Source organism: Felis catus, chromosome B4 (assembly GCF_018350175.1).
Source record: "Felis catus isolate Fca126 chromosome B4, F.catus_Fca126_mat1.0, whole genome shotgun sequence".
In the NCBI taxonomy this organism is placed as follows: domain Eukaryota; kingdom Metazoa; phylum Chordata; class Mammalia; order Carnivora; family Felidae; genus Felis; species Felis catus.
In genome coordinates this window covers 131,376,229-131,401,612 of record NC_058374.1, presented here as the reverse complement: position 1 = coordinate 131,401,612, position 25,384 = coordinate 131,376,229, and the positions used below count along the sequence as shown (strand labels likewise).

The window sequence follows — 25,384 nt, the reverse complement described above, 5'->3', positions numbered from 1 at the left end:
AAAAGCGTCCGATTCAGAATGTGGTCGTGTTCCCCCGCCTTTAAACATTCTCCCAGAACAAGTGAACGTGTCCGTTCTCTCTACTTTGTGCATTCTCTGAAACCTTCCACAGTGAGCCAGGGTGACTATTATAATCAGAAAAGTACCACCTTTACAAGGGGTAGTTTCTGTTGATTAGGGAGTTTCCGTTTCCAAAGCACTTGGAGACTCCTTATCTCGCTTGGGCTTTTTACCGAAGCCCCGGGAGAAAAGCCGAGAAGGGATTGATTTCCCTGTGGTTTAAGAGGAGGAAATCACCCTCCTCCGGGGGCGGGCAGGGGACTGGAGGTGGTGTCCCGTGTAAGCACTGGGCAGCAAGCCACCCATCAGCTCCTGACACCAGAGGGTTCTGAGCAGGGCTCGCCTCCCCCCCACCCCTTCCAGAGTGGCCATTGCCAGCTCTGATGGAAACCGCTCTGGCTTGGCCAAACCAGGGCTCTAGAAAAATCCCGCTTCTGGGAATCGACCCCTCAGTAAGTTGTCAGGAGGCAGTCAGATTTTATACGCAAATAGATTTAATGCAGCGGGACTTTTAATGGCATCCGTTGAGAATTAATGTAAGTGTTCAGCGGGAGGAAATTGGGCCAATAAATTGAGTCATTGAAAAGTGGCATATTTCACTGCCATTAAAATCTAGTTCTGAAATATAGATTTGTGGGTTTAATGTTTCCTGAACGCAGCAGAATAAACAATTGCACAGAGGGATAAAAATTCACTGAAAACCGTGAGGAGTGAGTGAGGCATGCCATAAACAGAACAGGTGCCCTCCGGGCGGTAAGGTTATGAATGTTTGCTTCTTTTTTTTTTTTTTTTTAATTTTTAAAATTTTTTTTTAAATTTATTTTTGACAGAGAGAGACAGAGCATGAGTGGGGGAGGGGCAGAGAAGAGGGAGACACAGAATCCGAAGCAGGCGTCGCCGGCTCCAGGCTCCGAGCTGTCGGCACGGAGCCCGACGCGGGGCTCGAACCCACAGACCGTGAGATCATGACCTGAGCTGAAGTCAGACGCTCAAGCGACTAAGCCACCCAGGTGCTCCTAAAAGAAATTTTTTTAATGCCTGTTTAATCTCGAGAAAGAGAGACAGAGTGCAATCGGGGGAGGGGCAGAGAGAGACAGAGACACAGAATCGGAAGCAGGCTCCGGGCTCCCAGCTGTCAGCACAGAGCCCGATGCGGGGCTCGAACGCATGAACAGTGAGATCATGACCGAAGCTGAAGTCAGATGCTTAACTGACTGAGCCACCCAGGCGCCTCTATTTTTTTTTTTTAAGTTTATTTATTTATTTTTGAGGGAAAGAGAGAGAGAGAGAGAGAGAGAGAGAGAGAGAGAGAGAACAGTTGGGGGAGGGGCAGAAAGAGAGAGAGGGAGACACAGAATCCGAAGCAGGCTCCAGGCTCTGAGCTGTCAGCACAGAGCTCGATGTGGGGCTCAAACTCACAAACTGTGAGAACATGACCCGAGCTGAAGTTGGACGCTTAACCGACTGAGCCACCCAGGCACCCCTATTTTATTTTATTTTTAAAATATTTTTATTTTTGAGACAGAGAGAGACAGAGCAAGAGCACGGGAGGAGCAGAGAGAGAGGGAGACACAGACTCCCGAAGCAGGCTCCTGGCTCTGAGCTGTCAGCACAGAGCCCGACGTGGGGCTTGAACTCATGGACCGAGCCATGAGATCATGACCTGAGCCGAAGTCAGACGCCCAACAGACTGAGCCCCCCAGGCGCCCCAACTGTGTATCGTTTTTAAGACTTACACGTACAATCAGAAAAACCATCGGGTGGCGGGAGATGACAAAACAGAAGTCTCTCAAAACGAATCTCGACATAGCAGAGAACGAGAAGCTTCGAGCTTTTTTAAAAAAAAATTTAATTATTGTTATTATTTTAAAATTTATTTTATTTATTACTTATTATTATTATTTATTTATTAAGATTTTATTTTTTTAAAGCTTCGAGCTTTTTAAAATTTTTAATTATTATTGTTATTTTAAAATTTATTTTATTACTTATTATTTATTTATTTATTTTTAAGATTTTATTTTTTTTAAAGCTTCGAGCTTTTTTAAAATTTTTAATTATTATTGTTATTTTAAAATTTATTTTATTACTTATTATTTATTTATTTATTTTTAAGATTTTATTTTTTTAACGCTTCGAGCTTTTTAAAATTTTTAATTATTATTGTTATTTTAAAATTTATTTTATTGGGGCACCTGGGTGGCGCAGTCGGTTAAGCGTCCGACTTCAGCCAGGTCACGATCTCGCGGTCCATGAGTTCGAGCCCCGCATCAGGCTCTGGGCTGATGGCTCAGGGCCTGGAGCCTGTTTCCGATTCTGTGTCTCCCTCTCTCTCTGCCCCTCCCCCGTTCATGCTCTATCTCTCTCTGTCCCAAAAATAAATAAACGTTGAAAAAAAAAATTAAAAAAAATTTATTTTATTACTTATTATTATTTATTTATTTATTTTTAAGATTTTATTTTTTTAACGCTTCGAGCTTTTTTAAATTTTTAATTATTATTTTAAAATTTATTTTATTTATTACTTATTATTTAATTAATTAATTAATTTTTAAGTTTTTTTTTTTTTAACGTTTATTTATTTTTGAGACAGAGAGAGACAGAGCACGAACGGGGGAGGGGCAGAGAGAGAGGGAGACACAGAATCAGAAGCAGGCTCCAGGCTCTGAGCAATCAGCCCAGAGCCCCACACGGGGCTCGAACTCAAGGACCGCGAGATCGTGACCTGAGCTGAAGTCGGACGCTCAACCGACTGAGCCACCTAGGCGCCCCAAAATTTTATTTTTTTTAAAAGCTTTGAGCTTTTGTAAAATTTTTAAATATTATTATTTTAAAATTTATTTTATTTACTTATTATTTATTTATTTATTTTTAAGATTTTATTTTTTTTTAAAGCTTCGAGCTTTTTAAAAAATTTTTAGGGGCACCTGGGTGGCTCAGTCGGTTGAGCGTCCGGCTTCGGCTCAGGTCATGATCTCGCAGTCTGTGAGTTTGAGCCCTGCGTTGGGCTCTGTGCTGACAGCTCAGAGCCTGGAGCCTGCTTCGGATTCTGTGTCCCCCTCTCTCTCTGCCCCTCCCCCACTCATGCTCTGTCTCTGTCTCAGAAATAAATAAACATTAAAAAAAATTTAAATTATCATTATTATTTTAACATTTATTTTATTGTTTATTTGTTTGTTTTTAAGATTTTATTTTTTTAAAAAGCTTCGAGCTTTTCACACAGCAAGTCTCCCTGTTCGAGGATGAGGAAGTGGGGCTCAGGACCTTGGGTGGCTTGCCAAGCTCACCTGATGGTTGTGCTGGCTTCCGATGCCCGGCTGGGCGCTGGTCCTGTGCTGGGCCGGGCACGGGGCAGGTGGCTCCGGGCTGGGCTGGGTGTGCCCGGACGAGGAGCCTCTCATCCGTCCTGGGAGATGTGAGGGGGGCAGACACCCGGGCAGGAGGGACCAAAGTCCTCATGTACGGCCTTGGGGGAGTTAATGTGTAATATTCTAGAATATAAACTGGGCTGTGAGGCGTGATCTTGAGTCCAGACCTCCAGGAGTCACCGGGAGCCGCACCGGGAGCTGCCACCATGTCGGTGAGGATGCCGGCTTGCCCACTGCCCACCTCCTCCGTTTCCCACATCTGTGCTTCAGTGGGGCAGCTGGTGGGGGGTGGGGGGAGCGCAGCTGGAGGAAAGCCACTGCCCCTCTCCGGGCCTCGGTTTCCCTGTCCGTAGACTGACCAAGTCGGACAGACGGCGTCCACAGCCCTCTAGGGTAGATGTTCTCCGCTCCCTCCACCACCACCCTGCAGGGGGAGCCGAAACCTACCTCTTCCCCTCTCTAGACTCCGTTTCTCATCCGTAATAATAACTGCCAACATCTACTGGGCTTTAACTTTTTTTTTTTTAAACGTTTATTTGTTTTTGGGAGACAGAGAATGAACAGGGGAGGGCCAGAGAGAGAGGGAGACACAGAATCTGAAGGAAGCTCCAGGCTCTGAGCTGTCAGCACAGAGCCCGACGTGGGGCTCGAACTCACAAACCGCAAGATCATGACCGGAGCCGAAGTCGGATGCTTAACCGACCGAGCCACCCAGGCACCCCTACTGCGCTTTATAAAGATGAAGAAACTGAGGCTCAGAGGTTAAACCACCCAACATTACGACCTGTACGTTGCAGGCGTTTGAGTGGATCCTCTTTGCAATCTTTGATTCCAAACCTGGCGCTATCACAGCTTGCTGTGTGGCTTCAGATAAGTCACTCTCCCTCTCTGAGCCTCAATCTCCCGCATTTGTGGAATTGGATCACAATTCTTCTGAGGATTAGACGGTGTCTTAGTTTCCGGTGGCTGCTGTAACAATATTCCCTTACAGTTTTGGGGGGTGGAGGCCTGAAATCAAGTGGTTGGCAGGGCATGCTTGCTCTGAAGTCTCCAGGGGAGGATTCTCTCTTGTCTCTTCCAGCCTCTGGTGGCTGCCGGGAGTCTGTGGCATTCCTTGGCTGTGGCTGCACGACTCCGATCTCTGCCTCTGTCTTCACATGGCCTCTTCTTCTGTGTGTCTGTGCTTCCGGGTCCACGTTTCCCTTTTCTTTTTCTTTTTTTTTTTTTTTTGAGTGTATTTATTTTGAGAGAGCGCGCGCGCACAAGCGAGCAGAGCGAGCGTGAGTTGGGGAGGGGCAGAGAATCCCAAGCAGGCTCTGCGCTGTCGGCTCAGGCCCCGATGAGGGGCCCGAACCCGCGAACTGTGAGATCATGACTGGAGCCGAAGTCAAGAGTTGGACGCTCAACGGACTGAGCCACCCAGGGGCCCCTCTCTTCCCTTTTCTTATAAGGACACCAGTCACATTGGATTGAAGGCCCACCCTAAACAAGTCTTAAGTTGATTACACCTGCAAAGACCCTGTTTCCAGATAGGTCGCATCCGTAAGTTTCAGGTGGACGTGACTTTTCGGGAGACGCCGTTCAAGCCAGTCCCTGTAAGGTGCAGGATGTGACCGTGACTGGAGGGGTCAGAGTGGCGGGGATGATGCACTCCCCACCCCCTGCCTCCCAAGGGCAACTTTGTGGCCCAGAGACCTTCCCGTCTTTCCCCTTCTCTGGTCGTCCCATCCCTGCCCTCTCTTTCCTCCTTCTCCAGAGATCACCTAGTCCAAATACCCTACATTAATGATGGGAGAACCGAGGCCCAGAAAGGGAGGCAGCTGGCCCCAGGTCACTCAGCCAACCAGGGGCAGGGGCGGGACTCGATCCCTGACCACCGACTCCTGCCCCACTCCCCATACTGGCTTTGCCCCCTGTTGTCTCTCTCAGACTTTGCTGAGTGAGGACAGGGGTCCCGGGTCTGCACGCTCCCACCGGCACCCTTCTCTGTCCAGAGGCACCTGTCCCTGGCCTTTCTGGTGCTCCCGTCCCATAGCAACCCTCACCTCTATCCTTGGGGGCTTTGTTCCTTCTGTTTCAGCCAGGCAGCTCCCAGGAGGTGGTAAAGGAATGGGGGTGCTCTTCCCTACACGGGCCCCAGCCTGACTGGTCCAGGGTCCTGGGGGGAGTGGGTGGGAGACGAGAAGACTCAGCCCGCTCACGATGTCTGGTTGTAGCCGTGTGTGCGTCTCAGAGCGCCCATCTGTGACAGCTTGCTTTGTGGCAGGACATCTATGTTTCTGGTAACGTCTGAACATCTTTGGGAGGGACCGGATAACCTTGTCTCTGAGCGGCAAACTTGTCTGTGAGACGCTGGAGGAGAATTTTAACCCAGCCTGTCTGGTTCTCAAGATGGCAATCCAGCTGTCACACCAAGCGTCCCTCGGACGGGTGAGGCTCTCCTGCCTCTAACCCCCGTTTTCTCAACGGCGGGGAGGTTTTTCCCACCCGGGGGCATTTGGCCACATCTGGGGACGTTTGCGCTTGTCACAACTGGCGGGGAGGGTGCTACCAGCATCTGGTGGATACAGACTGCCAGTTCCACACCCTCGGATGCACGGGCCATCCCCACGACAAAGAGTCATCCCGCCTCACCGGTGTGGGGGCTGCTGGCTCCACTCTCCTGGGCTGCGCACAGCCTCTTTTCAGACCTGCCTTTTGAAATGTCCCGTCCCTGGGGCAGCCGGGCAAGCCCGCCTTGTGGGTGCACACTGGATCGCCTTCCCCCTTGGTAAAAAGAAGACAGCTGCCGGGGGGGAGCATTGACTATCCTCCCAAGGACGCTGCCCTTGGCTGTCAGCAAAGCGCCCCAGGCCTGTGAGTTTCAGGCGTGCGGGCTCCAGGAAAAAACCCAAAAATCTGTGAACAGAAATTGCACAACGTAAACGTGTTCTCCCACGGGATGTTTGAGATCTTCGGTACCTGCTGCGTGTGTCCTCTCCCCCCCACCCCCCACCCCCCACCCCACGCCTTCCGAGCATGGATGTGGAAAAAGGGACATTTTGTAAGTGTTGGGTAATGAGCTTTGAAAACAGCTTCAAGGGGCGCCTGGGTGGCTCCGTCGGTTGGGTGTCTGACTCCCGCTCAGGTCGAGATCTCACGGTCTGTGGGTCTGAGCAAACCCACCCCGCCCCCCTCCCCGGGCTCTGCGCTGACAGCTCAGAGCCTGGAGCCTGCTTCGGGTTCTGTGTCTCCCTCTCTGCCTCTGTCTCTGTCTCTCTCAAAAATAAATAAATAAGCATTAAAAAAATAGCCATCCTCCCTCCCCATTAAAAAAAAAAAAAAGAGAGAGAGATAGCTTCAAGACCCTTCCTTTAACCACGGAGCAGCTGTGGGAAACTTGTGCTATATAGAAATCTAGGCACTGTTAAGGTCCTATGGCAAAAGGAGTGAGTGAATCATAACAGCAAGTGATCATAATGGTATCCGTCGCTCGATTTGCCTGTAGTTCATGCCAGCCTCTATGGGGCTCTGCAAACGTGACCTTGCCCCTCCCAACGGCCTGAAGGTGGGTGCTATTAACCTCAGGGCCCCCGGCAGTGTCTGTCACAGAGGGGGCGGCTTAGCACTGGCTGTGAATGGATAAATCAAATGAGCCCATTTTATAGATGAGGAAAGTAAGGTCTGGAGAGGGACTTTGATAGGACATGTCAAGACATGTGACTTACAGAGCTTTATAGTTCCTGGTTTTGGATGGGCTAAGCCCTGCACGCCTCTGATACGATCACTTTCTGTTAGTAAAATGGCTCCAAGGTTTTGCAGAAGCTGAACACATCCTCATTTGGGGGGTTCTGCTAAGGGTGCCTTCATCACCTGAACCTATTTGGGAACTGTAAGGTCAGCACGGACCACAGTACCCACTTCACAGATGGGCATACTGAGGATCCCCCAGCTGGGCCCCATGTGTCCACATTCAGCTGTTCTCATCAGCCTGGGTGGATGAGAGTGAAGCAAAGCAGGGAAGAGGGAGTTCTAGAAGGCTCTGACCAGCGCACTCTAGCTTTTTCCCTTCCCAGCTCAGTGCCCTCGAGGGTGCAGAGGGTGAACGAGACCTGAGGCCCCGTGAGAAGATGCCGGTGAATGGGGGCCGCCAGCAGGAGGGCTCTGGGCATGTGCGTGACGTGCTTCTCCGTTGGCACAGGGAAATTTTGAGATCGTGAACATGGACATGAAGTTGGGCTCAACCCTGAAGATCAAGGGCAAGATCGCCAGTGACGCCGTTGGGTGAGCAGGGGGAGAGGCCGGGTGGGCCCGACCCGGGGAGGGGGGCTGTCCACAGGCCTGGAAGGTGGGGGCAGGCAGGGCAGCCTTGTGAGATGGTCACAGGGGAGAGCGACCTCAGGGGCCTTTTTTTTTAAATCCTTTGCTCGTGCTCACATCCCTGCCATGCCCCCCGCTGGCTCCCCTCCTGTTAGGGGCCTGCCTTCACCTCCGAGGCTAGGTTTGGGGACCCCCAGAATTTCACAACTCGTGCTATTTGCTCAACTCCGTGGCCCCCAAAGACACTGAAGGGGGTAGGTAGGGAAGCCCCTAGAGATCTGCCCAGCCCCCTGTGGGTCAGGTGTCTCTAGGGAAAGCCAATTCCACGCCCCCCCCCCCCACCGCCCTCCTCACCCAGATGAATGGGCAGAGGCCAGCCATTCACACACGTTACACCATAGAGAGCCACCAGGGGGCGCCAAGTGGTCTCTTTTGTATCTTCTCCCTTAGAACTAGCCGCACTTCTAATTCCGTTGTTTAACAGCTCGGCACTCGGGCTCTCCCGTGGGCAGAACACGGTTACAGAATTTCTTGGGACTGATCCGCAACCGCTTTTGGTTGAGGAGAGGCGGGCAGAGGCGTAGGGTAGGAGCCAAGAGGAAAATCACTCCTTTCTCCTACTTGGGTTCCCTAAGTATATGGTCATGGTCTGAGACCTCCCAGTGAAGGCACCCTATTCGTGACTCAGAATGTTCTATTCTCAGGGACCTTGGAGGTCTGACCCAGGCTGTAGGGGTCCTGTCAACAGGTCACACGGCCCCTGATTGAATACCTGGAATGACAGGGAGCTCGCCACTTGAGGTTAGCCGTTCATGGCAAACTCAGCGGATCTTCAGATACCTAAGGACAATTCTCTCCCCCAAGGACAGGTCCCCCGAACTCCTGAGATTGTCACTATCAGTCACCCTCCTGTCGAGAGCCGTAGTCCCTGTGCCGAATGGAATGACGCTCCAGTGCTGAGTCCGAGCAGGTTGTCACCTCCTTTGTTTTAAGGCACAGGCCTCTGTTAACACTTTTCTTTTGTGATTTCTTTCAGCTTGTGGTCAACCAAGACCCCGCAACCCGAGCAGCTTTACCCAGGGCTGGCCCCTAATCCTTGTTACCCCCTTTCCCTGCAGATTTGCCCTTAATCTGGGCCAGGGGCCATCTAAAGTGGACCTGCATTTCAACCCACGCTTCTGTGAATCTGTCATTGTCTGCAACTCACTGGATGGCACCTGGGGGGAGGAGCAGAAGGAGGGTCACATGTGCTTCAGCCCAGGGTCAGAGGTCAAGGTGAGGTCAGAGGGGAGAGGCGCCCGAGGAGGATGTCAAAGAGAGAGCCCAGGTTGGGGGGGGGGAGCACCCTGGCCTAGACATGGGGTTTGGCACTGTCGAGGCCAACCCCGGGGCTGCCGTGGCCCATTTTCCAGGGCCTCCGGCCTCCCTGACACCCTCCCTCCTGCCGCAGTTCACCGTGACCTTTGACAATGACGGATTCAAAGTGAAGTTGTCAGACGGGCACCAGTTGACCTTTCCCAACAGAATGGGCCACAGCCACCTGAGCTACCTGAGCATACAGGGTGGGTTGAGCATCACCTCCTTCAAGATCGACTGAGCGGAGAGCACCTCACCGGAGTCAAAGTCAAAGAGCCCACTGCGGATTCCAGATCAGCGGCCGCTGAGTCCCGGCTGCTGGCCAGCAGTTCCTGCCCCTGGGACCCTACTTCCCTCCCCTGAGGCTAAGACCAGACAAAAGAAGCCACCTTTACCTAGTCTTCCTGCGTCAGTCCTTGTGATGATTTCCATAATGCTCCCAGCAGCCTCATGCGACAGGGAAGGAAACTGAGGCATAAGGTCGGAGGGCTGCGAGGTGGGGGTTGAGACATTCTCCCAAACACCTCTAAGCACCCGCTGCAGCCCCTCGGTCCCCAGTTATCACCGGGCAAGTGATTCGTGATTACGGAGGGGGGATTACGGAGCAGGCCCCCCCCCCCCCCCCCCCCCCGTTCCAGGCACCTGGGCCAGGGGCTGTTACAGGAACTGTAGATAAGGGCTTCCACCTGGGCCTCTTATCTCTGGAACATTCATTCCAGCCTGGTTACTCATTACCCCCTGCTTTGGCCCCTCCCCTCGCTGGGGGCCCTGGGGGTGTGGGTTGGGGGGGGGGGAAGAGATTCTTTGGTTTTCCAAGCCCGATACCGAAGGTATTTTAAGCAGGTGGAGCTGACTTTGTTCTCCCAAGTCCCCAAGCATCTTGCAGGACGCCTTTTATCAAAAAGCCTTTTTTAATCAGGACCCAGAAGCAGGTCTGGGGTGCACAGGAAGGTGGGATTCCTCCCCTGTGAGGTCGCACCTGACTTTTCTCTGGGGTTGGAATGTTGGGGAAGCAGCCTTAGCAAGGGCTGGGGCTCTGAGGGGTGCAGGAGGGACCCTGCTGGGGGCAGCTCTGGGATGAGCTGGGGCAGGACGTCCCTTAGGGAGAGGAGACAAAGGCCCTGTGTGGTATGCTCCCCGTCCCCCCCCCCCCCCAGCAAGGACAGCTTTTCCAGCACAAAGGCTATACTGTGAGGTTGGGCTCTCCAGCCAGTGGGGGTGGCAGAGGGTGGGGGGTGAGCCTAAGGAACGGCCCTGGGTCCAGAGTGGCAAAGGGCTAGGTAATGCAGCCCAGCAGGGCCCACGGGAACACCCAGGTCCCAGAACAAGCCTGGTCTCCTCCGGCCTCCCTCCCATGTCTGTCCTGCGGAGGCGTGGAGGGGCTTGGGGGCAACTGGGTTCTCCCATCTATCGTGGGCAGGACCTAGCTATTCGGTGCTGGCTCTGCACTGTTCACGGGCAGTGCCCTGAGCCCTGGCAGGGTCCTGAGCCCCCGGCCAGCTGGTCACACCTTGACTTCATCGTCCTCCTCAGCATCAGCAAACTCAAAGGTGTTTGCTTGCACCGTGCTGGGCACGGGGGCCCTGCTGCCCGCCTGGGGTGCCCCCCACTCTTCGTCCAGGCTCTCCCAAGAAGCCCGAGCCTGGGGCAGGACCCCCGCTAGCTCTTGCCGGGCATCGATCTCAGTATAGCGGTGGCTACCCTGGCCGCCCCCCCAGCCTGCTCCCCAGTGCCTGCTAGGGGCCGTGTCAGCAGGTACACGGGGACACTCTCCCACCACACTGGCCCTCACCTCAGCCAGAGGGCTCAATCCAGCAGTCACCCCATTGGGGCAGTGTCCACGTGGTTGGGGGTTTGAGGCAGGGGCTGGGGGTCTTGCGGCAGGGGCTGGGGAACTTGAAGCAGGGGCTGGTGAACTTGAAGCAGGGGCTGGGGTCGTCTCAGCTGCAGAGGCTTCTGAAAGGCTCATGACCCCCAGCAGCTCGCTGAGGAGAGATGGCCCCAGGTCGAGGTCCAGGCGGAAGGACAGGAGGGAGTCAGAGCGGCGAAGCTCGGGCTCGGAGGGGAAGGCACTATCACGTTCTCGGTCACGAGGCTTTTCCGGGCGAGGCAGGCGGGAGATAGTGCAGAACCCGGAGTCCGGGCCTAGAAGAATGGGGAGAAGGGTCATAGCTGGGGTCCCTAACCAGGAATCGGGGCGGGGGGAGCCAGGACCGACCCTAGCTTGCTGTGTGGCCTCTAACACGTCACTCTCTCATCCGGCCTCAGATTCTCCCATCTTTCCAATATAGCGAACCCTGAAGTTTCTCACGGGATCTTTCTATCAACCCAGAAGTTGAAAATGGACACAATTCTCATTCCCTCTTTGCAGACGTAGAAAGGGAAGGCTCAGTCTGGGACACGGGGAGAGGCTGATGGCCACGGTCCTCTTGCATGACAGTGGCCGATGGCTGCAGGCGAACCCATAGTGGACGGGTTTGTGGGCACGGGGACGGAACTAGCAAGTTGGGGTCTGACTGCACAGAAATCACAGACTCAAAGGACAGGCAGATGCCCTGCAAAGGACCTCTGGTCCAGCCTCTGGCTCCAAAACTACCATGCCTGAGGCACAGTGTGGTCACTGTGGACCAGCCCTCAGCGGAGTTTTGAGCTGCGTTGCTGGGGGCGGAGCACCCACGGAAGCCCCTGGCAGTGGGGCAAAGCCACAGGGCAGAGAACGGCCACCAGGTGGCAGCAGGGGCCCTGCTTCCCAAGGCGAGCTGTCCAGCGGAGCTAAGGTTGCACCTGCCAGCCCCCCACCACGGCCGGGAGGGCCCCCTGGCTTCTGTCCGCGTGAGTGGTTTTTCCAAATTTGTCAGGTTCTGTGCAAATAACAAAAACACAGCAACAGCCCCGATGTCCTGTCGCTGAGTCTTAGCAATGACCCTAATGGACTCATTACACATACAGGCCAGGATTGAGCCTGCAGAGGTCAGCCGGAGTGCTGGAAACCGGGTAGAACCAGGATTCTAATCCAGAGCCCAGACTCTCAGTCTGGCCACCGTGTCATTCTGACACGAGGGGGCTGCTTCAGTGGAAGGGGACGGGCTGGTTCAGCCATGGGCCCGGACACAGGGAGGCGAGTTAGAGTCGGGGAGAGCTGGACCGCCCTCCCCTCCCTTCTCAACCTCAGCGCGCTTTGCGGAGTGAGCTGGTTTGCGACCCTTGTCCCCGCCCCACCCCCCCCCCAACCCCTTCCACGGTCTGGGGTTCGGGCCTGACCTCCACGGTGGGACCAAACTAACGCGGGGCAAAGAGCTCACTTGGTGGCTCGGCCGTCCCACCGAACACCCTGGGCCTCGGCACCTGACGAACGAGTGGCCAGCCCGGGCCCTCACCGTAACCGGAGTGGCCGTCTGTGGAGCTGGCAGGGTTGCGGTCGAAGGTGAGTTTGCCGACCACGAGGCTGTCGTAGGCGGCCTGGTTGAGCTGGGGCAGGGAGATGGCGTTCTTGATGATGGGGGACACGGCGGGCGGAGCAGGCGAGGGTGCGGGCGGGGAAGCCATCCGCCGGGGCGGTGCCCCTACCCTCCGCACCTGCTGTAGCTTCTTGGCCAGGAAGCTTCGGGGTGAGCGGTGAGTGCTCCCCGAGCTGCCACCGTGGTTGCTGAGGAAGGACGTGTCGCCGAAGACGTCCCCGCCGCGGCCCACGTGCATGGTGTGGCGGAAGTCGCCGAGTGGGGGGCTGATCATGTCTGCCGTCAGCCGCCTCTTCCCCTGCGAGCCGGACACCCAGCCAACCGGCGAGAGCTTGCCCAGGCTCATGGCAGGGGCTCCTCCGGCCCCCTGGGGGCCTGGCATCAGCTCCCGCTCTTCACGGTGGATGGTCCGGGCCCCCCCCTCCCCGGGGCCGGGGCTCACGATCCACTTCTCAGCTCCTTCCTTCCCAGAGGAAGGGGGGTGGACGGAGGCTGCTCCTGTGCGCTCCTGAGGTGCCGCCCCCTCGCCTGTCCCTGAGGCCTGGCTCCCGGCCCCGTGGAAACCGCTACGGATGCCTGTCCCAACACAGAGAAGGTACCAGATGCACCCTCCAGCGCCAGCTGCCCCTCTCTGCCCGGCGGTGGAGACCTGAAAGAAAGACAATGATGGTAGGCCCCGTTGGGGATCCTGGGTCACACAGTGAAAGGGAACAAGTGACTATACCCACCAACCCCGATGAGGGATACCGCCCACGTGCTGAGCGGGTGCGCAGACGACAGGCCGGACAATTCTGGGAGGAGGACGATGCTTAGGACCAGGCAAAGCAAACAACAGTGACACAGTAGGAATTGTGGCTGTTGCCCGTGAACAGGTATGGACCGGAGCGGGGCATGAAACAATTCATCTGGCTGCCCGCTTGAGACGTCTCTCTGTAAAAAGCATGAATGGTCCTTCTACGGAGGCCGTTTATGAAGCACCTACTAAGTGCCAAGAAATGACCTGTTACTCGTGTCATTCACACGACACCCCGGAGGGAGGTGCTATTTTATTTTGTATTCTTTTATTTTATGTTTTAAAGTTAACTTATTTTGAGAGCGAGTGAGCAGCGAGGAACAGAGAGAGAGAGAGAGAGAGAGAGAGGGAATCCCAAGCAGGCTCGATGCCATCAGTGCAGAGCCCGATGCGGGCCTCAAACTCACAAAACGCGAGATCGTGACCGGAGCCGGCGTGGGGGGCGCTTAACCGACTGAGCTACCCAGCCGCCCCGGGAGGCACTATTTTAGGGAGGAGAAACTGAGGCACAGAGAAGTGAAGTGACTTGCTTGAGGCTACATAGTAAAAATGGTGAGGTAGAGCCCTCCCGACCCAGAGCCCTTGAGCCCCAAGCTACATTCTCTTCTGCGGGTGCGTTGAGCAAATCACCTCCCTTCTCTGTGGGTGAAATTGTCTTTCACTCGGAGAGGCCAGGAGGGAGGAGGTGCCTTGCCACAGGCTTTGTGCACTGCTGTGTAAACAGCCTGCGCAGTGGTTCCTTAGAACCCTCCGCCTTCAAGGTGCTTCCTGGAAAAAGGCTCCTGTGGTCAAAAGTGGCTTTTTCCAGCTGCCTACTGCATGCCTGAGCAGATTCAAGGCTCTGAGAAGGCCCGCAGGAAAGACCTTTACCATAATTTTTCAAATTGACGTAGGAGCCTTGTTGTCAGGGAACAAGTTTTGGAAAGAGCTCAGCAGATGCCAAAAGCGATTCCTTCCCCACTCCGTCCCCTCCTGATCTCCCCCACCTCGTCCCCAGCCCCAACCTTCTCTAAGCTTCTTCTGGTCTGACCCCATCCCTTCTAGCATCATAGAAAGTGCGGTCTGGAGGACACCTATGAGCCTACGGTCTGACCTCTGGTTTTCCTGTGGCCCACAGAGGGTCCAAGTTTGCTCCAGGTCCCAGCAAGAGAGCTAGTTGAGACTTGAACTCAGAGCCTCTGACTCATGGCCCTTTGATCGGCTCCTGGAGCCCCGTCTTGTCTCCCTAGATTGGCAACACACTCTGAAGGTGGGGCGGCTGCCTGGATTTTCCTGCCTTCCCCCCTCCCAGCACCCAGCCTGGGCTCCGCACCGGCCAGGTGCCAAATCAACAGAGGTTCAATCACAGGGGATCTTAGTGATGACCTTCATACCAAAGGATCACCCTTTGCCACCTTCCCAGTGAGGGTAGGTGGGGGATTCAAAGGCCTCGCAGGGTGACCTTGAGCAAGTCACTTACCTCCACAGGTGTGGGGCCTCAGCTGATAAAAGCTGATAAGACCTAGATGTGTGCCTCAACTTTTTTTTTTTTTCCGCTTGTTTTTAAATACCGCTGCCACCTCCAACACACAAAATCTCAATACTGCCCTTTGAATGTTATTTGAAATTCAAAATCGGTTAAATAACAAGATAAAAAACAAAGAAAGCAATCAAACAAAGCTAGCTTTGTTCTCGGACTGCATTCTCGTCCCTTCCCACCATCTGATCCACCCCCCAGCCCTAACTCCTCCCCCTTGGGGGGGGGGTGTCTGAATCATCCCTTTCCCTGGCACCCCCAGCACCAAGAAGTCCTCGTGGAATGTTTGCTGAAGTTAGGAAGCACTCTGCAGTCGGCCACCCATTACATGATGTCATCCGACTCCAAAGGCCCCGCTGTTGAGGTCATGAGGGTGAGCCCATTTTTACAAGCAGAGCCGAGGTTCCGAGGGAAGGGACTTGGCCAAGGTCACCTGGCAGGTGCATGGCATGGGCCAGGTTTCCTAGCTCTGCAGAGACGACGGATGAATCTCTGGGCGGGAAAGGAACAGGCCGGGGGTGGGGGCGTCACCCCGAATGCCACGTGAGGGGTCACCGTGTCTGCTATGTGGCTACACCCACCTCACTCCCAGCGTCCACCTTGAAGGAGCCACTCTTCTCTCCACCGAGAGGACTCTGGCCCCCACCTAATCCCCACGGCCACCTTAACTCTCGAGACCAGCCTCTGCTCCAACCTTGCGACGCTCCCACCTCCCCAGTGCCCCTGGGCACCTCTGAAAGGTCTCTCCTTACCTCTCCACCTTGCCCGCTGTGACAGAGAGACACTGCCGGGTGGTGGGGCCAAGGACAGGGCAGTGCTACTGGGGACCCGTTTTCCCACGTGGGAAACAATAACAGCACCGAAATCTGTTTTTTTCCCAAAGGAGCGGGAAGAGCGGAAGGTGCTGTCATTAAACCCCCAGGTCCCGGAGTCAGGCGGCCCCGGTTCAAATCCAACATATGAACAGGAGCATCTCTGACTCTGGGCGTCCTTGGTGGGAGCTATTTGGCACCTGACACTGACTTCAGGGTATCGCTGGCAATCAGGTGTGTCCCATCTGGCCCTGGAGGAAGAAGGGCTCCAGGCGTCCTGGTGCAAAGCCTACCTCCCCTTCCCAACCCAGCATTACTGCCTGTTGATGCTCATGACACCCATTTTACAGGTGAAAACGATGAGGCGTAGAAAAGGGGACCGACTTGCCCCGAGTCACAGAGCAAGAAAAAAAAAAAAAAAGTGGTGTGGCTGGCAGCCTCCCCAGGATTCTGTCACCATCACTAGTAAATGCCAGGGGAGGGATGGGACCACAGCGGCGGGGCGAGGGGCGGGGGAACAGCTGTGGCAGGAGGCGATGCCCAGCTGCCCAGCTCCAGAAGGGCAGGCCTGGGAAGCAGGAGACTGAGCTGTGCGGATTCGGTGCCCGTGACCAGGCAAGAGCGGTCACCAAGCGGCCTGGGTGTCCTAGCAGTCCTCATATTTACCCTACAGAAGACAGTCAGGCGGGGGCACTTGGTAAGAGGTTACTCAATGGTGGTAATGACGCAAGGACAGGGTTTGAGGCCGAGGGCAGGGACCCCGCGTTAGGAGAGGCCAACAGGGGCCGCTGTGGAGGCACCTGTGGTTCGGAGGAGGCTGGGGGCTGTCTGACATTGGGGGAGGGGGCAGAGGCTGGGGCAGCTGCACCCCTGCGCTCACCTGGGGGTCACCCGCAGGTACTGGTGCCTGCCTGCTCACCACCTGTCATCCAGGAGGCCACTCACACGCACACAGCCCCTTCCCCACCCGTGTCCAGCTGGTTAACATCCCAGACCGCTGGACAGCGTGACGGTCCCTGGATGAGGGCTGCTATGGCCCTGGAATAAAACGTCAAGTCCCTGGGGCCTCTCATACCCCTGGAAGGCACACTCGGTGAGGCAGGCGGGCCGCGGCCCAAGTGTCGCACAGGCCTGGGTTCCAGCCCCCCCCCCCCAAAACGCGTTTGCTGCGGCCTCGGGGGCCGCCTCGGGGCGGGGGGGGGGGGGGTAGTCCCGCCGCCTCTCTAGGCCTCAGTTTCCCGGGCTAGCAAATGGGCTTCAAGCTGGGCAGACCTTGCGTGGTCGAGGCAAGAACAGAACAATGTCGAGGCCGGTCGAGATTGGAAGTCCGGGAAAGACTTTGGCCAGAAAACGTTCCCTCTGGGAGGCAAGGAGTTCGGATGGGGAGGGTCGCTCCACGGGGGAGGGGAGAAGGGACAGCCGGCTGTCGTGGCCCGAGGGGAACCGGACGGGATGACCTCATCCCTGCTCGGCCTGGAATGCGGCGGTTGGGGAGGGGGCAGGGTGCCTGGTCCATCTCCCCTGCGGTCCCTCCCGCCCCCCACTTCCCGCTCTCCGCGCCGGCCTCGCCAAGGGGCCCGACATTCCGGCACTTTCGCCCCCTCCCCGTTCCTTCCCTTCCTTTCCCAGGGCAGGAAGGAGCGTAGACGGCCCTCCGCGCGCCCCCTCCTCCCGCAGCCGGCTTTACCGCTCGCCCGCTCCACTGCTCTGCGCCCCTCCGCTCGCCCGGGACCTTGCAAAACCACCCCCAAACTCGGAGGGTCCCCGCGCCCTGCGCGACGGGCCTTCCTGTTGGCACCCGGGGCGCCTTGGGCAGGCTGGCCTCCTCCCTCCCCCCCCCCCCCCCCCCACTCCCCGCCCCGGTCCCCGGGAGCCTAAGAGGGTGCCGGGTCCCCGTCCCGCCGGCGTCCACGCCCACCCGGGGGAGGGGGGCGCTGTTACCTTCGCTCCGCGAGCCCCGGGGGCCCGGGGCCGGGGGCCGAGGGGCGGGCGCGTCGGCCCGGGCGGCGGCGGCGGCGCGTCCCGGTGCGCAGCCCGGGCGAGTGGCTGGGCCGGTCTGCGCCGCCCTGGCCGCGGGCTCCGCGGGCTGGCTCCGGGGGCGGGGGCGGGGTGTGGGCGCGCTCCCTCCCCGCGCCTCGCCCCTCCCGCCTGCGGGCGGGGCCGGGCCCCCTCCGGGGCACCGATCGGGCCGCCCCGAGTGGCGGCGGGAGCTGGAGGGGGGCGGCGGGGGCGCCGGGCTGGCGGGGCGGGGAGCCGCCGAACGTGCGGGGAAGCCCCGGCGAGGCGACTCGGGTCGTGTGCGGCCACCCCTCCCCCACCGGCGCCCCGCGGGGCCTTGGGGCTCCGGGACCTGACAACTCCGGCTCCTGCGCTCTCCAGCCGCTCGCTGTGGGAGTTTGGGAGAACCCAGAAGCCCGCCCGGGGCCTTGAATGCCGCAAAGACTCGCCTGGACCCTGAGCTCTCCACGCTGAGATGCCCGCTGTCTTTCTCCCGGTCCACCTGGCTCTCAATCCTCTACAGGCCACAGGGGTGTCGGGGGCGCAGACCACAGCAGGCTACTTGCGGAGTGGTGGGTGGGTGTGGTGGTCAAGGACGGGGGCCCTAGAACCCCACAGCCTGGTTTCCCAGCCTGCCCTAGCCCCTGCTTAGCCTTGCCGTGCCTCGGTTTCCCATCCGAAAAATAAGATAATAACAGTAGGCATCGGATGTCACGTTCTTAAGTGCTCTCTGCTCTGTCAGCACCTAGGAGGCTTGCGGAACAGGTAGATGAGACCACACCTCAGATGGATGGGTTTAGAAAGCATTATTGAGCACCCCCCCTCCCCGAAACCCCACCCAGGAGGGGCAGGGGACAGCTATGCACAGGTACCTGTGTCACCCTCAAGGAGGGGAGACAGGGCTCTGATCCCTGCCTCATGTTTTTTTTTGCCCTCCTTGGATACTCCCCTCAGATTGTGAGCTCCCTGGGGACAGGCAGAAAATCCTGGGGGCTGTCCTTGCCCGGAGACACCCCTAACAGCCTGCAGGGGAGTGGAGGGGCCCGACAAGTTTTCCCAGAGAAGGTGATACCTGACTTAAGCTGTAAAGGACACATAGGCAGGGGGAGGGCCGTAGGAGTGCACATGCCTGTGTCGTGCGGGGAGCCAACCCAAGCAAAGACTCAGAGCTAAGGATCCACATGGAGGAGGCAGGCGCGGCTGGCGGAAAGCCTCCGAATGCTGTCCTGGCTGGAGACGAGGGCCATATTGACACACAGGGGGAGGAGACAAGGTTTGGCTGCTCACGGAGCGCTGGGCCTCTTTCAGTGGTTCCCCGAATGCTCATGCCACCCAGGGACGGGGTTATTTCCCCAGCTAGAGAGATGGACAGATGGGGAAACTGAGGCACAAAGAATTCCGGCACTTGTTCAAGTGGCACAGCTGTGGGACTGAGACGCCCGTCGGTCAGAGCTCAGGCTTGGAGGGGCTTTGTCCTGGAGAGAATCGGGGATGGTCTCAGGGGTGCTGCAGAGCATGGGTGAGGAAGAAGGGCAGGGATGGTGGGGAGCACAGTCAAGGGCTAGGAGAGAACTGGGCCAGGTGTTGGGGGCTTAACCTTGGGCCAGGTGTTCAGCCTCGACCCGGGCCGGGATGGGGAAGCCAGCAGGCGGCATGAGTCAGATGCGTATTTGTTTTTTGTTTTTTAACATTTATTTTTGAGAGACAGAGAGAGACAGAGCAGAAGCAGGGGTGGGGCGGAGAGAGAGGGAGGGGACACAGAATCCGAAGCAGGCTCCAGGCTCCGAGCTGCCGGCACAGAGCCCGACGCGGGGCTCGAACTCACAGACCGCGAGATCGTGACCCGAGCCGAAGTCGGTCGCTTAACTGACTGAGCCACCCAGGGGCCCCTCAGATGTGTACTTGGAAGGTCTTACTCTTAGCCAAGAATGGACTGGAAGGGCAGTGATGGAGGCAGAGACCAGTGGCCACTGGTTAGCAATAACCTGCCTTTACTGAACATCGAATGAACCCCGGGCCTTCCAGTCTCTTACCGGCACTGTGACATTTAGTCATCGTGAGAGCCCCATAGCGACAATCCCGCCCTCGTGTCCGCTTTGCAGAGAAGTGCAATGACTTGCCCAAAGCCTCCTGCGGTGGCAGGATGGCCACACTTCCCTGTTTGCCCAGGTCGGTCCCAGCATGATTATTAACAAGCCTTTCACTCTCGAAGGTGACCTGGTTAGACGATACATTACTTGGTGGTTCTAGTCAGAGGGTCCCCAGAACAGCTGGCCTTCAAGGAAGCAGTTTAGTGCCGTGTCAAAGGCCCTGACCCCAGATCTTGGCCCGGCGGCTTCCCGGGCATCGTGTGACTGTGGCCAAGTCACTTGGCCTCTCTGAGCCTCAAGTTTCTTCTGTCTATAAAATGGGTATAATGCCAGTGCGGGCATCTGTTAGTTGCTGCCAGCCCGGAGACGGCTGAGAAAGCAGTCTGAGAGGAAAGGGTTACCACCCACCGCACGCTCGCTCCGTCCTCTCCAACTTCCAGCCGGGGGCAGGGGACCAGTGCCTGAGAACCTTCCTACAAGGTGCCAGGCACTCTGTCTCCACTAACTCACGGTGGAGCAATCCATGAGTCAGGGATTCTTTGCCCCATTTTACAGACGGGTAAATTGACGCTATGAGCAGCTCGAGCAGCTCTCTCCCTTCATTCAAAGCCTCTCTCCAGACTGAAATACCCTCTCCACGGAGACTGATCCAGCTCAGTGTGTCCCTCTGGAAAATGGGAGGAGTGGAGGGGTCTTGGCACCCTTGTGAAGGCTGCAGGGATGGGCAGTCCCCCATTTCCCGTGCTTTGGTCCTCCACTGATTTCTCGTGGTCCCTTTCCCTTCCCTGTGGAGGGGCGGTGGCCAGGAGCGCAGGGGTTAACCCTGGGGAGCCATAATAACCGTGTAAAATGCAGAACAAATGTCTCCCAGCTAGTTACTGGGAGCCCCTAGCTCCTCCTCTGTCCTAGAGGAACCGGGCCCCTTCCTTCGGCCTAATCACAGAGCTCAGCTGCCCCCTCCACTCACCCCTGCAGACCGGGTGGGCTGAGGCTTAGGGCTTATGAGAAGGAGGCAGTTTCTGGGCAGGGAGACCTCTGTGGACTAGAGCAGGACACAGCTAGAGCGGGGCACTTCCTCCTTGGGGACTCAAGAATGCTACCAGCTGTCCACCCGGCTCCAGGAAGGTCTGGAGTGGGATCCTTGAGCTGAGTGAGTTGGCTTGGCCGTATCTCTCAGCCCTCATCCTGGCCTCTCCCTGGGGAGAGGAGCGGGTACCCTTTCCCTCCCGACGTCTGGGTGGGGGTCTGGGCAGTTTGAGCAGATGCTCACTGGCCCATTGATTGGTCTTCCCCGTCTTCTCTCTCCTGAGTGTTCAGGGGTCCGTCCAGCCATGGATGCAATTACCAACCCATCTTTCCACACACTACCCACACTCCTACTTATGTGTCTACTCCCCCTCTACCCATCTATTTACCTACCCATTTGTTGACCTCCTACCCACGCCCACTGCCTACACCCCTGTCTGTTCATTCATCCACCCCTCCACCCGTCTGTCCTCACTCATGCATCCTTCCACCCCCGTCCATTTATACACCTATGTGTCTACCCACCCATTCTATCCATCCAGCATCCTTTGACCCACACCCATTGGCTCACCCACCTGTCCCTTCACGCATTCACCCGTTCTTTTCCCTGTCCCTCCGATGAAGCGCTGGCCTTGACTCCCACCTGGCCTCTGTTGACCTTCACGGGTCTCTGGGCACGTCTTCCTTTCTCTCACACTTACAGACCTCACTCACCTTCTTCAGTGGGTCACCCTTGGGCAAAACGTCCTTAAAGGCTCCTTTGAAATGTCCCCTCCTCCTGGAGATCCTCCTTCAGAGCGAGCCTCTCCTCTACACCTGCTCCAGCCTCCATATTGGTATCTGTGAATCCTCCCACGAGATGGTGATGTCTGTCCTCCTGGCGCGTTTGGGGAACGAATGGTCACGGCGTAGGAAAGGAGTCCTTGTCTAGGATTGCCGCCACCATCAGGGCAGGTGCCCTCCTCCTGGGACCACTCTAGGGAGAGTCCCTGTGGGCTAGCCCCCTGGCAGGGGCTCGGACACACAAAGGCATTGCCGGGGAAGGGGACAGCATTGGGTTCTCGAGGGAGTTTGTGAGGTAGATTGGTTTGTCAGCTAGGGTAAACCAGCAATGGGGCCAAGGAGACTATCGCCCACGCGATACCTGGACGACCCAGCGTGTATTTGCAAGTCACACAAACTGAGTCCAAATCCCGGCTTTGCCTCTCCCTAGCAGAGTGACCTTGGACAGGCCACTTTGCCTGGGCCTCATCTGTGTCGTCTCTGATAAGCCATAAGTCTCACTGCCTGGCCTGTAACTAATGGTCAAGAAAGGGTGGCGAGATCACTATTGTTAACCATTCTCCTTTCCCCTGGAGGTGATTTCATTGAACACATATTAAGTAAATTCCCTCTGTGGGTCAGGCCCTAGGTTGAGGTACCTTGTGAGGAGGCAGCAGGGAGTAAGGAGTGTAGTTCCTACTCTCCAGAGACTTCTGGTCTGGGAGGGAAGATATAGGCCAGGATCCAGGTGGGGATGGAGGGCCAAAACAGTGGTAGAAGGGGCCAGGGAGCCAGAGGACTAATGGAGGAGGTCTAGGGAGGCTTCCTGGAGGAGGTGCTATTTGAGCTGGGCTTTGTATCTTGGGGTAAGATTGCCCGCAGGTGAGCTGGGGAGAGGACAGGGCTCAGGAGGGTAGGAGATGAGCTGGGAAGGGTCTACTATGGAGGATGGGAGAGAGGCCTTGAACGCCAGGCCCTCTGTAGTGTGGCCTGGGCTAGCCCGGGCCACTGCTCTGCCCTCCCACCCCGTGATGGCTGCCCTCAGGAGTGGGGTGCCTTGGGATCCCTGTTGGGGTTTCCTCATTAACAGACTAGATTGCAACCTAGCCCCAAGTTTTTCTCCCCTGGTTGACCTTGAGGACAGGAATGTGGTCTGAGGAAGCCAGGGGATGGAGACCCTTCTGGAAGGAAACTGCAGCCCTCCCATTCCTTCCTCTTTACAGCAGAGCCCCAAGAGTCCACACTGGTTGTGGAGTGTCAGGGCCTCAGAGGGGCTGTGGAGACACTGAGGCCCAGAGAGGGCAGGCCTTGTCACCGGGCTGCACAGCCGGTCTGCCGGAGAGCTGGCAGTCCCCGCAGCCACCCACCCCGTGGCCGCCTTCAGTGTGGGTGAGCATCTGTGGAGTACCTACTGTGTGCCAGCTCCCAGCCCGATATGATGAAACAGACAGGCTCACAGACAGACAAGGCTCAGACAGAGCACAGACCTGGCAGGGCTTCCAGGAAGGCTCCCTGGAAGAGGCGGGCGGACGCGTGGAGCTGTGCGAACCCGAAGGCAGGAGAGCCAGGCTGGGTGCACCAAGTGTGTGTGCCCCACGGGGAGTCAGCTGGAGTGACAGCTGAGTAATGAGGGGCCCGGCCCGGGGCTGGCGTGGGGCCGGAGGACAAGGTGATGGCAGATTAGTCCCTGGCCGCCCGGCCCCGGCTGTTTTCTGGAGGTGATGCCTGGGTGTGAGTGGGTTGTTGGGAGCAGTGGGGTCAGGATGGCAGTTAATCCCAAGGGTATTTTGGAGGGCGTGGCCGTGAGGCCCAGAGGGAGAGCGTGGCTCCCGGAGGCAGGCAGCTGTCAGGGCCGGAAACGCCTCTGGGGACGGGGCTGGCCGTATGGAACAGTTTTCTCAGCTGGACCCTTCCAGGCCAACTCAGCTCTGATTCCTTGTTCACTGCTCTACGGGGAAATGGGCGCGGGGAAGGGCCTCCCCCCCTGCCCCCCCCAGCCCCCCGCCCCCAGGCACGAGGCTCCCTTTCTCTGGGAGAACAGGACAAGAAGTTGCTTCGGGGACCAGGAAGGATGTAGGGTCAGTTCCTCCAGCCCCACCCCTGAGGAGGACAGTCAGGTGGATGGATGGAGGCGAGGGTGGGGGGGTCTGAGGCGTCTGCTGTTGCAGGAGGCGGGGAGGGACAGGGTCAGGGCCAGGTGACCCTGTCGTCCCAGGGGTGATGGAGCCAGGTTCTCCAGAGCTGGGCCAGGCGTCCAGGAGCCTGGATGGAAAGGCAGTGAGGAGGGGTCCTCCCGGAGACCTTTGTTCTCGATGTTGGGGGCTGGGTGTGGAGAGAGGAGGGGCCAGGGGGACAGGAAAAGTATTTGAGGAGCAGAGACAATAGCCCATTCTCTGCCGTCCAGCCTGGCCCGAGAGATAGGCCCGTGGGCTGGAGGCCAGTGCTGCCTTGGCCTGACCATCTCCAGCATCCCCCCACCCCCGGCCTAGCCCGGCCCTTGGGGCTTCGTGTGGCCCTGTCTGGATGGGGCTGGGGGCTCCTTCCTCACCCTAGAATTTTCTTCTAGCAAAAGCTGGCCGCCTTTGGTTGATGAAGGGCGTTCACATCCGTGGTCTACAGAGGAGAGACAGGCAACTCGTTCGTGGCACCTGCCTGTTCCCCTGGAGCTGGGAATCGAACCCGGCGGTCCTGGCTCTGAGTCTTGGGTTCACCCAATGATTCTCCTCCCTGCCGCTGCTTCTTAGCTCCTGGTTTCTTCCTGCCTCTCCGGGATGGATGGCCAGAGGGCGATCATCAGAAGCCAGGGGAATATTGATTAAGCACCTCCTAAATGTCAGACTCGAGCTGGAGCTCCGGGCTTGGTGCTTGTGTTTGCTGTGGTCCGCGCAGCACCATTCCGCAGGCGAGGGAACAGGCCGAGGAGGTAAAGTTACTTCCTCAACCTCTCACAGCTTGGAAGTGTTCCCACTGGATTCGAGCCCATGCCTGCAGTGTCCCCAGTGCCCTGCTGCCTTGAGGGCAAAGGCTCTGAGTCCCCCAAGAGACCCTGTTCCGTCCGTCTCAGTATGTGGGAAGGAACCTCACGTGCCACATGCACATCCTCGTGGGGCCGGACATGCTCAGAAGCATCCCTGACTGATGGGTCGTACCCACTACTTTTCTGGTCCCTGGGAGCTCAGCCCCAAGAGGGCAGCTCTGCCGGTCAAGAACTTCTCTCTGAAACGGAACAGAAATCAACTCTCTGTAACCCCTGCTCACCGTTCCTCCTTCCACCTCCTGGTGCTATACCCAGATGCCCCCAGAGGTTCCCCGTTTCCAAATGTCTGCCTGGGAGTCAGAAGGCCTGGTTCCAATTAGTCCCAAGCTGCGGATCTTGGGCCAGTTCCTTGGCTTCCCCAGGCCTCAGTTTTCTCATCTGTGAAATGGGAATAATAATGCCCGTGATCAAAGAAGATGCCTAGGGAAGGAGCTTTGCAAACACAAGACAGGGTGGGGGGGTGGTGTGTCATGACGATCACAGATGTTTAGGCTTCTCGTACTTTCCTGAGTCATTCCACGGACTCAATGGTCACATCACAGCAAGTACTCATTAAGCACCTGCTTGTTGGCCCTGGCAATGGGGCGCCACTCTCGCCTTTGAACCCAGGAATCCCTCCTCCAGCTCGCAGAGGAGAGACACAGTGGCTGGTACACTTTTATGTTCAGAATGACCTTTATTCATTCATAAAGATTCCAACAACATCCTCAGGGGTAAGGAGAGGATCTCACGGGTGAGGCCACTGGCCCAGAGAGGTGGAGTGACCTACCTGAGGTCCCACAGCGCCTCCCTGCAGGGTGATCGATCAG

At 57.1% G+C, this 25,384-nt stretch overlaps 2 protein-coding genes across 4 annotated transcripts; one reads left to right on the top strand and one right to left on the bottom strand.

The window, feature by feature from the left end:
- The first annotated feature begins 3,512 nt into the window (after positions 1–3,512).
- Positions 3,513–9,484, top strand: LGALS2 (galectin 2). Of its 2 annotated transcripts, XM_019835531.2 has the most exons (4): positions 3,513–3,640; positions 7,609–7,691; positions 8,846–9,002; positions 9,178–9,484. In XM_019835531.2, the coding sequence occupies exons 1-4, from the start codon at positions 3,635–3,637 to the stop codon at positions 9,322–9,324; spliced, it is 393 nt and encodes a 130-aa protein (XP_019691090.1). In that variant the 5' UTR covers positions 3,513–3,634; the 3' UTR covers positions 9,325–9,484. The 2 variants fall into 2 exon arrangements, with proteins under 2 accessions (XP_019691090.1, XP_011282504.1); XM_011284202.4 differs by lacking the exons at positions 3,513–3,640; positions 7,609–7,691 and adding an exon at positions 8,264–8,697.
- A 491-nt stretch (positions 9,485–9,975) lies between these two features.
- CDC42EP1 (CDC42 effector protein 1) lies at positions 9,976–17,753 on the bottom strand. Of its 2 annotated transcripts, none has more exons than XM_023257482.2 (3): positions 17,604–17,753; positions 12,461–13,190; positions 9,976–11,228 (listed from the first exon to the last, which is right to left on the bottom strand). In XM_023257482.2, the coding sequence occupies exons 2-3, from the start codon at positions 12,921–12,923 to the stop codon at positions 10,588–10,590; spliced, it is 1,104 nt and encodes a 367-aa protein (XP_023113250.1). In that variant the 5' UTR covers positions 12,924–13,190; positions 17,604–17,753; the 3' UTR covers positions 9,976–10,587. The 2 variants fall into 2 exon arrangements, with proteins under 2 accessions (XP_023113250.1, XP_023113251.1); XM_023257483.2 differs by lacking the exon at positions 17,604–17,753 and adding an exon at positions 13,270–13,579.
- Positions 17,754–25,384: the final 7,631 nt, after the last annotated feature.

What these genes read in the sequence shown, in the direction of transcription:
- LGALS2 (XM_011284202.4), top strand. Translation starts at nt 8,540, where the DNA reads ATGGCAAACTCAGCGGATCTTCAGATACCTAAGGACAATTCTCTCCCC. An exon ending in CCAGTGCTGAGTCCGAGCAG is followed by an intron (nt 8,698 to 8,845) that starts GTTGTCACCTCC and finishes CTTTCCCTGCAG; the next exon opens with ATTTGCCCTTAATCTGGGCC. An exon ending in GCCCAGGGTCAGAGGTCAAG is followed by an intron (nt 9,003 to 9,177) that starts GTGAGGTCAGAG and finishes CTCCTGCCGCAG; the next exon opens with TTCACCGTGACCTTTGACAA.
- CDC42EP1 (XM_023257482.2), bottom strand. Translation starts at nt 12,923, where the DNA reads ATGCCAGGCCCCCAGGGGGCCGGAGGAGCCCCTGCCATGAGCCTGGGC. An exon ending in AGACGGCCACTCCGGTTACG is followed by an intron (nt 11,229 to 12,460) that starts GTGAGGGCCCGG and finishes CCATTCTTCTAG; the next exon opens with GCCCGGACTCCGGGTTCTGC.